At 36.6% G+C, this 16,552-nt stretch overlaps 1 protein-coding gene across 1 annotated transcript in view; it reads right to left on the bottom strand.

Annotated features, from left to right (window-relative positions):
* SKAP1 (src kinase associated phosphoprotein 1) overlaps positions 1-16,552 on the bottom strand; it is a 257,023-nt gene that overhangs the window by 185,087 nt on the left and 55,384 nt on the right. The window contains exon 4 of the mRNA XM_058560762.1: positions 1,533-1,631. Coding sequence (XP_058416745.1) covers positions 1,533-1,631 — 99 coding nt within the window. The remainder of the gene's footprint in view (positions 1-1,532; positions 1,632-16,552) is intronic.

The raw sequence follows: 16,552 nt of genomic DNA, 5'->3' as shown, positions 1-16,552 counted from the left end.
ACATGAGTGTTAACACAGGACTCAGGAACATCTATCTCCACTTAGAGGTCTTTCTGGCTTACTTATTGTATTCTCAGCTGTGTCTGGGAAAATGGGAAATACCAAATAAGTGACCTATGGATTAATGAGCGACTATTGTTCTAATTCTGTCAAGCATTAGATCAATCAAAAGCAAACGAAAGGTTGGTTTTTTAAGGTTTTGCACTGTTAATTTCCTACAATTATTAATCAGCTACCAATGTAATTACTAAGCTTTCAATCCAAACAATGTTTTCAGTGTAATAGCTGAACCAATATACAGATCTCACATTACAAGGCCCAATTTCTAAAACTTGGGTATTACTAATTGGGCTAGTATACAAAGCTCAAGCAAAACAAAATGTTTCTGTGTGATTGAATCCATAGCTCTGATGTGGAGGTTACCAATTTAATGAAAGGGAGAAAATATGAATCATCAAAATGGCTAAATGAAGTAAGAATTAATAGATAAACTAGAGAGAGAATGGAATATAGGGATTATGAACTCTTGGAAAATGCCCAAGTTGTAAGGAAATTTGGAAGAAAAATAAGTCAAAAGATTACAGACTAATAAAGAGAAATAAAGAGTAATTTATCAACTTTACTCCCAAACCCTAAGTGAATAATATGATTCCAATTCAATATTCAGTCTAGTAGCATCTCTACCTTTTTCCCCCACTGGAACGGCACAAGAGAGACTTTGATAAGATAACCGTGAGCATCAGTGATGATCAAACCTTCTGTTCAAGTGGCCAGACGCCAGAAGAGGCACAATGAACCCCCACCCTTGGGATGTCTGAGGGATATCTGAGCCAGAAACTGGCAGCCACCAGGCCAAAATTTTTATATTCATGTACCTTAAAAATTCATGGATATTTTGCATTCTATTCTATTACATACCAACGTATTTTTAATATAAAAATAATGTTTACAACAATTGAATTATTTAACTCCTCCCATTCCCAAATCTTCAAGTAAAACTGATCCTCCAGGAAGATTTCCATTGTGGTTCTTATGGCTTCCCCTTGAACAACACCAATATGGTCAGAGGTATGTGAGAAGTGTGGTTAAAAATGATATCTTATTATACTATGATGAGCTCAAAAGTCTCAAATAATCCACAACAAATCAGTAATCCAATAAGCATTAAATAAAGATTCTAATTCTCATGCAACTCAGTGAAGCTAAGAAATCCAAAAGAATGGGCAGCTGGGTCCTGCAATCTTAAAACGTCCTCTTAGCTTTTGAGCTACAGTTCTTATAAAAAGATCAATAATGATGCCTTCCTGCTCCAATATGGAATTAGTGTTTCCCTAAATACATTAACTTCAGAAGTATTGAATTACCCAGGAGGATCAGCACCAATGAAACAAACAGTTGTTCTTTGCAAACTAGTAACTACCAAAACAGAGAGCCCACTGAAGGATGCCTGATTGAAAATGACAAAAGGCAAAGACACCAGGACAAAAAGTAACAAAGTATGGTGACCAAAAATCCAGAAAGATGACACTCACCCTCATCCTGATAATCTGATGTGAGAGAAGGGCCATGAGTTCCACTGTGATTATCATCGGAGCTGTCCTGTCCAAGGTAATTTTCAGCTTGGTCTCCCCCTGAGGCACAAAAAAGAAAGAAAATAAGGTTATACTTTGGATATTTTTACAAAGGTCTGCAGATTTCTTCTGGTATTCACAAAAGAAAAGATATATTTTTTACTTAATGGACAGGGCCCCTATCCATTAACATACGAGAAACAGATAAGTTCAAGAACCAACTTACCTGGATGGGAAATTTTCCACTCAACTAACTCTCTAACTAGAATTCAGAAACTGTTAGCTTAGAGTTGGGAGACCTCTGCCACCGGAGAGAAACTTCTCCATCACACTTAAAATGAAAACAGCTATATAAATATGTATTCATACATACTACATCTCCATTAATTACAACCTTTACCCTGAATGCCTCTTTCTCTTTATATTTAGAATGAAATAGAATAAATTACACAAAGGGTTAACCTTTTATACAAAATAGAATGTAGCAAGGTCAATATTCTTTTCGTCTCTGAAAAATAGAAGGAGTAAAAATAGAGAGAACATAGACTTTGCTGGATTTCTATTCCGATTTAAATCACTACTTGTTTTGCAATCATAAGAAAGTTCTCTTTATAATTCTAGTTTACAGCCTATGCAACCAACCTCTTAGGAATTCTAAAAGCCCTAAGAAGGTAATATTTGTTCTGTAAAATGGCTCTGATGAAAGGTAATGCATATACAATAGTGAATTATGCAATTAAAACAATGCTAATCTCTTTTGGGTGTTTTCAACATACATTGGATGATATTTTGTAGAAGTGGCCCAGCTATTATGACACTTTAAAAGGTTCAGATAGAAGATGTTAGCTCATTCAGAAACCGAAGAAAAGGCTCTGCATTGTTTACAATGGCTTTCCTTAAACTCCCCCAAACAGAGGTACAGTCTGCTGATAAAAGGACACCAACAGCTGCTCAGTTCATTTAACAAACATGAAAAGGGGATTTTCAACTGAATTTAATATTATCTGAAATACTAATTTCCAAAGGAAATCGCCAATGCTAATCTCAGTAAACACTGTAGAGTTTTGGCCCTGGATTTCAACCAGGGAGCAGTGAAACCAAACAATCTACATAGAATCTGTATTGCCTCACTTTAAAGGTTTATTTCCTACAATTAGACTAGAAGGATAGAGAGGATATAAAATGATAAAACGAGAATGGCTGTAGCCTTCTCTTTCCATAAATTAGATGATCATATCTAGACTCTTCTACGAACGTTGAATGGTAGGTAGATGTCCATAACTGAGCTGCACACCTGCAGATACAGGACTTCAGAAATAAACTGTGCAGTTTATTGTGGAGAAGAAAAGTAAAACTAAAAAAAAAAAAAAAAAACCTCACACCTCACACAACAGTCATTGGCCGGAGCCAAAGAAATGTTCTCTTTTATTAGGTTACTGATCAGGCTACAAGTTATGCTTAGAGTATCACTGTGAAATTTCCATTATAACTGGAAAAATTCTCAAATCCTGGACTGAAGGTTAAAGTACTCAAATTTTACATCACTGCAAATCGACTGAAATTATATGATCAACACGATCTAAATGGACTGCCTGGCAGGTGACCTGAGAGTGAGCTGTGAGGTTAAAGGAATTTTTATATTTTGAGCCAAACCAAAATCCATTTTTAAAAAAGACGTAGGTTTGGTTTGCCAAGCAAAATTTAACATTTGTAGGATTTATAGAACATTATTTATCAACTGTCACCCTAGAGTCAAAGTTTTCTGCTTGCTTCAGAAATTTTACAAATCTACTCTTACATATTCTAGCACTCCAGGTTTTTTTTTTTTTTTAAATAAGCAGATCAAGGGGGCTTTGTTTTGTTGTTTTTTAATGAACTTTTTATTTTGGAATAATTTTAGATTTATTATAAGTATTGCAAAGACAGCACAGAAAGTTCCTGTACATCCTTCATCCAGTTTGCCCCAATGTAACTTCTTACATAACTAGGGCTTATCTGTCAAAATTGAGAAATTAACACTGGTATGTTGCTATTAACTAAACTACAGATTTTATTTGGATTTCACCAGTTTTTCCACTCACGTCCTTTTTCTGTTTCAGGATCCAATCCAATTGCATTTAGAGCTCCCATTTTTGAAGGCTCATCCAAAATACCTGCCTGGATTTGGCATTTGATAGACTAATTTCAGACGGAAAAGTCACTTGCACGTGATTCCTACGGCTTCTGAACACAGCTACCCAAGGTGGGCTATTAACAGCCACCCCTGTGACAAATACAAGACCGTGCCTCCATAAAGTAGACGACAATAAAGGTATACAACTTGAGGCAGCAACAGCAGAGCCTAGGTCAGTACTAAAGGTGGTTGCGGTGGGGGAAACATTTAAAAATATGTTTACATCCAAGCGTAATTAGTTCCTGATGATGGAAATGTTGCTATTAAGTGTTTTTAGTGTCATATCAAGCAACCCAACTCCCTTGGGCACACACAGAAAAAGGCATATAACATTATATAAATAGACACTCCAACGTAATTAAAATGATTACAACTACTCAAGATGCATGGGTGAAAAGTTTTATAGAAGAACCAGCAATTACTATGGTCATTTTGGATTTGTTTAAGTTTAGAACATCATTTTTCCTTAAAACATAACTGCAAGTGATCTCCAGATTCATGTACAGCTCTGACAATCACAGTTCCATGTGGCCACTACCGTAGTCCAGTGAGATCAGACATAAATGATCACAAACTATATTGACAGACATTTCTACTCAGCAGCTCTACAATTAGGGCTCAGAACTCCATCTGCTTAGAGTGGCTTTCTCACAGGCAAGACCCCTTGCCACTAGAGACACACTTTCCCATTGTAACTCGCTCAGAATCAATATATTTCTATACAGATGTATATTCTAACACACTATATCTCCATTAATCACATCCACTACCTCCAGTTCCTTCTCTTTGTATTTCTAAAGATCTGGAGGAACTATACCAAGGGTTCACCTGCTATTAGCTGGTAATTTGCTCCTCTATCCTAAGTGTCATAAGAATTGGGCGCTAGATACACTCCTTAGTATATTCAATGGCAGGTTCTCCACCGAGGGGCCTATAAGGGGGATGATTTCTCTATTCTTCTTTCCTGAGAGTCAAACTCAATTTCATTCATGCACCATAGGATGATAAGGTGGGAATTTCTGAGGGTTGGAGCAGAAAGATAAAGCAGCTTTGTGTCAGGTGTAAGGTAATTATTTGCTAGAGTTTCTGTGCTATTTGTTTTTATTCCCTGTGTTTTCATTAACAGTTAATGAGTTTTCCCCCTTAATTCTGAAACAATAGCTTGGCCACTAGAAGTTGGCTTTTCTGCCATGGATTCAACCAGCTGTTGCTGCTCCATAAACTTTATGGAGAAGTGAATTAAACTGCTAAAAACTTTCATTTCCTAGCTCAATTCCAAATAAAACAGGGGGAAAAATGAACCATGATGATGTTCTTCTTGTAATTATTTTGACTCACAGCAAACCCATCTAATGCTGAACTTGCAGGTACTATTTAGGGACAAAAAACAGGCCATAGTGACAATTTTACCAAAGAAATGAAAAAAGACAGAAAACAGTTTAAGCAAAAAAAAAAAAAAATAACATGAGAATAACAACAGATAAAACATATAAATACATATTTGCTTATTCAATATATAAAGGCTCAATGGCTTTTTTCAATGTTAGTATAAAGTTATCATCTTTTACTTCTCTTCTAATTAATTGGGAGCTATATTATAAAGACTTAATTCACATCTGCAACCAACTGTTTATATGGCGTGGTTCAAAACTTTCTAGGGCTTCCTATTACTTCACCAAGTGTCTTTGGAGAATATAAGGAAATTGAAATTAATGTAAAATTGTCTGCGATTTCTTGGTTTTGTTTTTATTGTTGCCATTGGAAGGGAACACACAACTTCCAACTCTATTTAATATTTGAAAACCCATGAGACGCACAGCTCCTTCTTTAAACTAATAAATCCTAAATAAAATGCTAAGAATAAAGGTCCCTGATCCAAATCCAGTTAGTTTTCATGCTTGATAGCATTAATATTGCCAGATTTTCATGGACCAATTTAATAGTGATCCAGTTCCCAAAGCTGAACTAAGGTGAGATTAGCAAAACTGCAGCTTATTATTCCTTATTACAACCATTCACCTAAGTTATTGAATATAACACCAGCTAAAGAAATATGTTGGGTACATATGTGCCCATATATGTGAAATGTTACTCACATGTAAATATATTATGGAGCACATTTGCAACGCCAAAGCTGAAGTTCTGTCAACACTTCCATTATAAATTACACACCATTTTGCACATACTCATGCATTAGAAAATGTATGGTGTTTCCCACAGAACATCTTAGAGGCTTCACCGATTTCTAAATATCCATTTGGATTTGCGTGGTTAGTTCTTGTGATTAATCCATGTGTAGTGAAGGTCTCAAATTCTTCTCTGTTCTATCCAGTCTGACTTCCTGCCCATCTCTTTTTTTTTTTCTTCCTACATCTAGCCATAACTCAATGTATAAATATTCTTTTTTCCCCCCAAGGCCCTGGCAGTGAGTGTAATAGCACGGAATGTCATTAAGTCTACAGAACAAATGATGGGCCAGGTAAAGAAAGTTTCCATTTATCATTCTTTTAAAAAGTTGCTCCAACTAGATCTTGAATGCACAAGAAATAAATTGATCTTAAGACTAACTTTTTTAGCTTAGGATACTGTTTACTAATCATATAATCATGCTAAGCATAACAGACTTCTTAAGAACCTTTTGGGATATCATTTGCAAAGAGTAGCACAGTCTAAATGATCAGAAATGGAATCAAACTGATTAGATGCTTATAGCCCAATCACTACAACATCTGTGAATCCAACAGCCAAAAGAGCAGCATAGCTTGGTAACATTTCCAAAATGAACTACATCTGTCACTGGTGGGTTGGCGAGGAAGATGCCTGTGGGACCCAACTGAAAAGTTCTTTTTTTCCCCCTCCTTCAAGTCTTTTATGATGCAGTTTTTCATTTTGACCAGTAGGGTGGGCTGCAGTGTGTAGCATCAGCTTAGTTTTTAAAAAAGAAAAAACTAAAAAAAAAAGGTAGCCACCATAGGAACCCTTCTGCTCCTTTCCCTCTTCCCCAGAAAATGCTGAGATTTTTAACCCTTCTTGGGTTTCACATAAAGGCATAACCCCTGGACATTAACAAACTGGAGCGTTGGCAGCAACAAATATAAACCAGATAATTGTATATGTGACAACACACACTTCATAAAGCAAATTACAGCCTGTCAGCAACCATTCCAGCTTTACTCCAACTCACTCTATCTACCCCTGTTATTGTTAACTGGTACTAAAACGAAACCTGCTGAGTTAGAATATTTTCAATAGTAATGAGGTTTTGACAGAATTCAAAGCATGTAAACCTAGGTATTTGGTAGTATGTAGATAAATATACTGTAAAATGAATGCATTTGTCATATGGCAAGCAGGCAACGATAACCTGGAATTGGTTCAGAGTTCTGTTTCCCTTGGACCACTGTGTTCTCAGTGTTTAATTCTTATTATGAAGTTATGCAACTGAATTTTCAACATGGTTTTGACTTACAAGAGAAAGTCAGCTACCGTAACGGTAAAAATATAATAGCTTACTGAACTCTTACTGGGTACAGGCTCAGGGTCAAGGCTCTTCATATACTATCTCATTTAATTTTCAAAATAATCCTGTGATATATCATTATCCCAAAGCTGCAGGTAAAGAAATTGAGACACCGAGATTAAATAACTTTCCTCCAGTCACATAAGTGACTCATAAGTGGCAGAGCCAGGCTTTGATCCCACCTTGTCTGATGAGTAAGTACTTGTTCTAATCCACTGAGCTGTACAGTCTCCAAATCTGCATGCTTTATAAATTATGATCATTACTCAAAGGCAAAGCACATTGAATGACAGCCAATGAGTTGAATTTATGGCATGTGCTATTAATTAGTTTTCTTTTTTTACTTCGGGTAAAGTAAATCTATTATAGAAAGTACAAATTATTATAAGTAGTAGTAACTAGTAGTCACACTAGGTATGGAATCGATAGACAAAGCCAAATGTGGTCAATGATTTGGTCACGAAGGAGCTGATCCAATTCAGGGGTTCAAATTTACTGTAGTAGTATTATTGCAGTCATTTTTTTTTAAGTATCACATTTTGATATGAATTTCATGCTTACAAAATTTAACACAACTACTTTGGGTTTAGTCAGATCAATATATTAAATTTTTTCCAGCACCTTCTGTTTGATTTTATAGGATCCTGGGTATTTTGGCCCTGCTTCATAGCAAGAGTCAACATGTTCCACACCCAGATATAGCTTTGACCTGGCTTAGTTAAAGAATGTATTTCCTTTCTGGCACTATCATGCTTTAAGTCTCAAAGTAGGAAAATGCTTTTAAAAATATATAATGCCACATAGATGTAGTGATTTTATTACTATTGGTTCATCTTGCTCTCTCGTCCCATCTTTTCCTTTTCTTTCTCCCAAACAACAAATTGTAGTAGACCTTAGCACCCTCTTCTAGTCCTGACGCATTCTAGGATCTACCATACCCCAATTAGTTTAACAACACTATTTCTTCTTTTTAATTTTTTTATTTAATTTTTTTTCCCCCAAAGCCCCAGTAGATAGTTGTATGTCATAGCTGCACATCCTTCTAGTTGCTGTATGTGGGACGCAGTCTCAGCATGGCCGGAGAAGCGGTGCGTTGGTGTGCGCCCGGGATCCGAACCCGGGCCACCAGCAGTGGAGCGCGCGCACCCAACCGCTAAGCCACGGGGCTGGCCCAACACTATTTCTTCTTGAAAGAAACTATAAGGCAAGTTGGATTCCAACATCTTCTGCTAAAGAAGAATGGGACTACATGATCTACAGACTATGGGTAGATATAAGAAAAGTTTTACAAAAGTCCAAGACATATGATAAAGAATGGATTATGGGTAAGATTAGCAGGCCTGAAGATGTGAAACAGCTTTTAACATACTGAAGAAAAGGTGAGTTTTCTTTGTGAGCAATACAGACCTCTAATACCACTAAAGCTGTAATGGCAAAGGGTGACGAGATTTGGCCTCCCCATATCCCACCCCACCCCACCCCAAATAAGGACTCCTGTCCCTGTATGACAATAACATGTATGTAACAATACGTATGACACAACAACATCAACAACCAAAACCTCTCCCTATCAACAATCTATTCAATGTTTGGTCCCTTTTGGAACAGAAGTTTCACATCTCCTTATTTTTGTAATTTATTGTTCCTTTTTTATTGGGGTATCACTAACATAAGGAAAGTGCACAAATCTTGAGAAGGGTAAGTGGTATTGCTTTTTAAGTTTAGGAAAATACCTTTTAGAGATGAATTGTGATCAACAACTTTTTCAGGCGGGCAAATGTCAGCTGACAAGGACAGATAGGCTCAAAGATTGGTTCTTCTACTCTTTGCCTCACAGGAGTCAGCAGTCACTGGAAGCTTTATTTTACACATCATATAAATCCCCTTGTCCACAACTAAGCAGTTCCTTTCCTATATTACTGATACTTCAGCCATCCTAGTAAACAATAACTATTAAACAAGCTTCTGAGAGAAGTATGTGTTGATGGGAAGCAGAGTGAAAAATTAATGCTTTATAATAGAACTGGGCTCAACACAATTGGGCTCATCACATTATTTAGCCTCCAAATATCAAACAAATTCACTGGGTTTCAAGTCCCAAGGCTCAACCAAGTTACTCACAAAAAAGTTTTACGCAGAAAACCAAAAAAGTTTATATTAAAATTAACTGCACATTGCTCTCAATATTTTGTGTCCAGAACACGAAAATTCATTAGAAGCAGGATTCCTGAGGTAGATTAATTCTTACGCCAAAATTCTATGTTCAGAAATGGTACTCCTTACCCGACTTTCTGTATTGGTCCAGGGATAATATTATCTAAGATAAATAGTTTATAAGTTTTGTTTTCTCAACAAAATTTCCCAGGCTGATCAAATAAACTTAAAGTGGTTATTAATTTATCAATTAATTGATTTTCTTTGCTATCTACATAAAGACAAGAATCAGAAGTTCTATGAACTTTTAATTACCACATATGAAAAAAAAAAAGACTGAGGGTAAAGAGGGCATTTTTTTTTTTTTTGGTGAGGAAGATTGGCCCCGAGCTAACATCTGTGCCAATCTTCCTCTATTTTGTATGTGGGATGCCACTACAGCATGGCTTGATGAGTGATGTATAGGTCCGCACCTGGGGTTCCGAACCTGGGAACTCTGGGCTGCCAAAGCAGAGTGTGCAAACTTAACCACTATGCCACCAGGCCAGCCCCAAAAAGGGCATTCTTTATCAGCTACTACGGGTATTATATGACACTATTTTATTATTTATTTTAAAATTCACTTTTAAGTGATAAGTCAACTCAACACCTGTATACTGCTGGTTCTCGAACACTGAACAACAGAGATAGCTGCTGTTTTATACCATCATCAGGGTCTCACCCATAAATTCGTATGTAAAAATAAATAAATAAGTAAAGGAGGAAAAAACTTGAATGGATATGAAACTACCAAATCGTTATTCTACTGAAAAAGAGCTCCCTATTGTGTCAAATCAAGTTATTTTTGTTTTGTTTTTGTTTTTGTCTTGTGAGGAAGATTAGCCCTGTGCTAATATCTGTGGCCAATCCTCCTCTTTTTGCTGAGGAAGATTGGCCCTGGGCTAACATCCATGCCCATCTTCCTCTACTTTATCTGGGACGCCACCACAGCACGGCTTGACAAGCAGTGCATGGGTCCGCGCCCGGGATCCGAGCCTGCGAACCCCGGACTGCTGAAGTGGAGCGTGCGAACCTAACCACTACACCACCAGGCCAGCCCTCAAATCAAATTTTTTTTATAAGCTTCTTTATTAGATAAGAAAAGTAAGCATGTCCAGGGCAAAACTTGCAAACATTACAAGAAAGCATATAATGAAAGCTCATCTTTCCTCCCTTCTCTTGGTTCCTCTCTCCAGAAGCAATCATTGTGAGGTTTCCTGGGTGTTCTATGAATTTTCTATCTAAATATAACGAGTGTCTGTGTTTGTGGTATATGTCTTTTTTTTTTTTTTTTTTAACAAATGGTAGCATTTGTCCTGTTCTATACCCTGTTTTTCCTCCTAATCATTTATCTTGGAGGTTGCCCCACTTCAGTACATATAGATTTATCTCATTTTTCATTTTAACTAATTTTTAGTTAAAAAATACATGCATATAATGAAAATTCAAATAGTACCAAAGGGTATAAATAATGAAGATACTCTCTTCCACTCATACCAACATCTCCCTCAACAGAGGTTACCACTGTTAATAGATTCATGTGTATCCTTCCAAAAATATTCTACACACAAATAAAAGCAAGCACACGTGCATGTGCACACTCACATGCATGCACACATGCACACATGCACACACACACAGAGACAAACTGTACATTGTTTGTCCAAATTTCCCTTTTAACTTAACAATATGCCTTGGAGAGCTTTCCATGTTACACATATTATGTTCTTTTAACCTCTATGTAGCATTCCATCAAATGGATGTAACATAGTTTATTTTAACTAGTCCCTTACTGCTGGACATTTAGGCTGTTTGGAGTCTTTGTTATTCCAAACAATGTGTAACGAATATCTTTGTACATAATATATTGTGTAGGGAATACAGAAGGCAGTAGCACCTGATTCCAACGATTTCCTCTTTCACCTGTGTGAAAGTCAGCTCTTTTTCTTATGTCTCAATATCATCTACTCTAGGATAGAACATTTACAAAGGCCGTAAAAATCTTAGAAAATTTTAATGCTAAAAGAAAAAAAGTGAATCTTTTTATTTAAAAAAATCTTACTCTCTTTGACAGTAGTTGCAAAACAGTGCATTAATTTAAAAATGCATTATTCCACTCTAAAAAAAAAAAAAACAGCCAGTAGATGTATAGGAAGTAAAATATTTGAAAAGGTATCAAAGTCAGTAATTAACTTCAAAAACAATTTATGTGTATATCCACTTTCTACAGATTAATTTGTATAAAATGTAGCAAATAAGGAAAGGGGGGAAAGGCTTAAAGGAAGTCAGGTCACAAAAGCAGCTGTCAAGATTGTTGATCCTAAAAGGTTGGGCTAAAGCCAAAGTCAGGAGTATTCGTCCTGTGTACATTTCCCCCTATTAAATCCCCAAAAGACAAGGAAAACATTCTGGAAGATTTCTTTTTAGAAAGTAGCATAGGTTAGGATATTCTAGGTTCATAACCAACACTTGTGTTTATAAAATATTAGCATTCCAGGAATAGTGATAGAAAGATACTTAACAATAAATTACAAATATTGTAAATTCAGACGTTTTCTTACATTTGCAAACACGTCATAAATTTGGGCTGTGTTTCTTTGTATAAATCCTACTTACGACTGTGCTAAAACCTTTTGGCATGAATGCAAAGAGTATTTTCATAAATAAAACTTAGTAAAATCACCGTACACTCCATTAATTCAAAAACACTTCTCTTCAACTTCAAAGTGAAACCCTTCTCTCTTTTTTTTAGTGCAAAGATGGTGTTTCTTTGCTGCTTTAATGGTTTGCTTCTTGTAGTTGTCATAACTACATGCTCCAAGTATGTGATAATAAGAGACGAGAAGTTAAGTGACATCCATGCTTCGATTCAACATGTCCTAGACATTACAGAACAACAAGCTCATAAATCTAACCTCTGAAGAGCCTACCAATAAAAATTCTGCACATAAATCCTTTAAATGCAAAACTCACATATACATGGTGAGTTACATGGCCTTACACCAGTGTTCAGCAGGAACGGATGAATTTTATGGAAAGATATGTGAAATATATATTGTCTAAGTTCCATACAAGCATTTACTTGCACAGCCCTACTTTGAAACATAAAAATAATATGTGTACTTTAGTAAGTGCCTAACCAGTGGCAAGCACTCCTCATGAGTTCATCATCTCATTATAACTCATTGCAACTCATAATAACTGTGAAGTAGATATTATTAGCAAGGTTTTGTAGATGAGAAGGTTATGTCACTTGCCATAGCTCACAAAGCTTGTAACAAGAGGAGCTGGGATTCGAATCCAGATCTGATTTCAAAGCTCATACTCTATCATCACAAAACATTAAACTTGAAACAATAATTTTGTGTGTGTATGAGGACGATCAGCCCTGAGCTCACATCCAATGCCAATCCTCCTCCTTTTTTTTTTTTTTTTGCTGAGGAAGATTGGCCCTGAGCTAACACCTGCGCCCATCTCCCTCCACTTTACATGGGACGCCGCCACAGCATGGCTTGACAAGTGATGCGTTGGTGTGCACCGGGATCCGAACCCGCGAACCCTGGGCTGCCAAAGTGGAGCACATGCACTTAACCGCTTGCACCACCAGGCAGCTCTGAAACAATAATTTTTTTAAAAAAAGCTTACAACTCTATGTATTTTGTGTCCAAGATACATCAAATATCTTATGCATTAATGCACTAGGTCTCATGATAGAATTAAAAGAATAATGTCACTTTTTAAATTAATCTCAACCTGGATTTCCTTTTCTTTTATCTTTGTATTATGGAGAATATTAAACACATACAAAAGTAGACAAAACAGTGTAATAAACCCTCACGAACATATCCAGCTTCAAAAAGAGTCAATTTATAATCCATTTTGTTTCATCTACACCCCCATCCCATTTCTTTCTCCCTTTCCCGTATTATTTTGAATAATATGTCAGACATCTACCACTTTATCTTTAAATATAACAGCATACCTCTCTCTAAGATAAGGACTCTTTTTTAAAAAAATATAAGCATAATACCATTGTCACACCTGAAAAATTAACAGTAGTTTCTTGGGGCCAGCCCCATGGCCTAGTGGTTAAGTTCAGCGTGCTCTGCTTTGGCGGCCTGGGTTCGGTTCCCAGGTGTGGACATGCACCACTCGTTCGCAGCCATACTGTGGCAGTGACCCACATACAAAATAGAGGAAGACTAGCATAGATGTTAGCTCAGGGTGAATCTTCCTCAAGCAAAAAGAGGCAGATTGGCAACAGAGGTTAGCTCAGCGCGCATCTTCCTCAGAAAAAAAAAAATTAACAGCAGTTTCTTAATGACATAAAATACCCAGTCAGTGTTCAGATTTCTAATTCTCTCATAGACATCACTTTTTATAGTTTGTTTGACTCAGGATGCAAATAAGGTCCACACATTAGTTGATATGCCTTTTAAATCTCTTTTAATCTATAGTTAAGGTAGCTTTTTTTTTTTTTTGAGAAAGATAGGCCCTGAGCTAACATCTGCCAATCCTCCTCTTTTGGCTAAGGAAGACTGGCCCTGGGCTAACATCTGTGCCCATCTTCCTCCACTTTATATGGGATGCCGCCACAGCATGGCTTGACAAGCAGTGCGTCAGTGCGCGCCTGGGATCTGAACCGGTGAACCCCGGGGCCGCCACAGCAGAGCACGTGCACTTAACTCTTTGCGCCACTGGCTGGCTCCTATAGTTAAGGTAGCTTTATAATAACATTTTCTTTATTCGCTTTGCACTATGTGCTTTTGACAAGCTATATTTTTAGGGATCAATTTACTTTGACAAGGGACATAGGCTTGCCATTTCAAAATAAGATTTTTAAGATTCACACAGTGGAAAATTTTTATATTGAAACAGGCTGAATAATTTTTTCAGAAACCCTCTATACTACCAATGGTAGATACTCAAATAATCTTCGAGCTGGCAAGAAATTTCACTGGCCCATATTTACCAGTATCACAAATGTACTGCAAGAGACCATTGGACAAAAAAATATATATGATTTTGTTACATATATATTTACAATATTCCCATAGTCTTTCTTAAATTTTTATTTAAATATTTTGTCATTTGTTTTAGACTCTCAGTCCATGGTGGGCAGTTTTTCTAATATTCAAAAAATGCTTTTATAGCAATAAATTTTGAATTATGTACATTATACCGTATCATTGAAATTTTGATTAAACTATAACTGTCAATAATGAACTCATTTTATAAAAGGGGAAACTAAACAAAATGAAGTAAATGTTTGCTCAACGCCATAAATTAATGTTGTCTTCATATCTAAAGGGCAAAACTAATATTGTTGATTAGACATCTGATCAATATCATCTTTTAGCTGTCTGACTACTGAAACGGCAAGAGTTCCATGGCAAAGATTCCAACGAATTTTCTTTGTAACTTTAAGTGAAAATTTAAGTAGAAAAAAGTTCTTCAAGTAAGCAGGACTTGAATTATCAAAGGAATCTGTCTTATTAAAAAATAAAAATAAAAAACAGGCTTTCCCACGTTCTCCAATCATATCTGAACTCATTAAAAGAGGTTTTTCATTTATGTTCCCCTTCTACATTAAAGTAATAAATTATTTGGATTATGTTTTATTTTCCCTATGTTTCATTCTCTTTTAGTGAACATCATTCAGGCAGTTGACAGTGGACCAATAACAAAATTTGGGTGGAAATGTGAGGGAAAGAATTACCATTAATACTGTCATAAATTTAAACTACATTTTCTTACTGTTACTATGTCTGGGTACCATGTTAGGGCTTATCCATATGACTCCTAGTCCTCATAACAACTCTGCCATGAGACAGTAAAATATATTGATGAAGAGTATGGGTGCTGGAACTACTAATGAGTACGGGGTCTCCTATCAGGGTGATGAAAATGTGCTGAAATTAGATAGTGGTGATGGTCACACTACTCAGTGACTACACTAAAAACCACCGACTTGCATACTTTAAAAGGGTGAATTTCATGGTGTGTGAATTATATATCAATAAAGCTGTTATTAAAAAAGGGGGGTATGCTGCAGAGTCAGATTAACCAAGTTAGAAGCCTTGAGGGGCATGACTTTCAGCAATTCTCTTAACCTCTCTGTGCCTTAGTACCCAAATCTGCCAAATGGGTATATTAACAGTACCTATTTCATAGGGCTGTTCTGATGGTTAAATAATAATACCTGTAAAGGACTCAGCATAGTTTCTGGCATACCCCCATTTTACAGATAAGGAAGCCAAGGTTCAGAGAAATTAAGTAACTTGCTAAGGTCACATGACCTTTAGCTAAATGGTATAGGTGGGATTTGAACCCAGGTCTGTCAAGCCTCGACATCCATGCTCTTTCTACTATGCCATGTTTCTTCCCCAGAATACGGACAAGACTCTCCCTAATACTATCCAATGGTCACTCCTCCACCATGTTAAGCCTGGGACTCACTGGAATGATCAACAAAACAACTTTGCTTGCAATCCTTCTCTATATCTGGGCAGGCCACTCTCCCCAGCATCTTTCTTTAAAGGTTACCCTTTCAGCACACCGTACTAACTCACCACAGACTTCACCATAACCAGATGTGTAAATATGTGCTACTAACGGGATTTATAAATAAGGGACCTCTTATAATTAAGGACTATTTTCCTTCCAGTCACCAGACTCGGGTTTAGTCCAAATATCCTGAAGAACACAAGTGTATTTAGGCAAATGCACAGAGTTAATAAAATTCATCCCATCATCTTCCTGCACAGAGGATCATGTCTTAGATAAAAAAGCTAGGAAAGTTTGGGGTTATCATGTCTGTCCTTTCTCACTCCCCTCCCAATACTACCTCATCTTCCAGAGCTTTTAAAATTCTTCTGCTAGCTGTTCTCTTTCTTACATGTTCCTATTCTTTTCATAATCCTAAACTGTCCTGTAGAATCTTATATAGACCTGTTATTGCTCCCAGCCAGTCTACCAGTTTCTGAAGCACACAATGAACTAAGATCTGATCAAAAGGGTAAAGTAAAAGATACTCCTCCCTCTTCCTCCCCAAAGATATGTTTTAGGAGAGGAGCAAGGCGGGGACAAGACACA

The sequence above is a fragment of the Diceros bicornis genome, chromosome 18 (genome assembly GCF_020826845.1).
Source record: "Diceros bicornis minor isolate mBicDic1 chromosome 18, mDicBic1.mat.cur, whole genome shotgun sequence".
NCBI classification, from domain to species: Eukaryota; Metazoa; Chordata; class Mammalia; order Perissodactyla; family Rhinocerotidae; genus Diceros; species Diceros bicornis.
The sequence above is the reverse complement of the archived record's forward strand: the minus strand, read 5'-3'. Positions and strand labels throughout refer to the sequence as shown.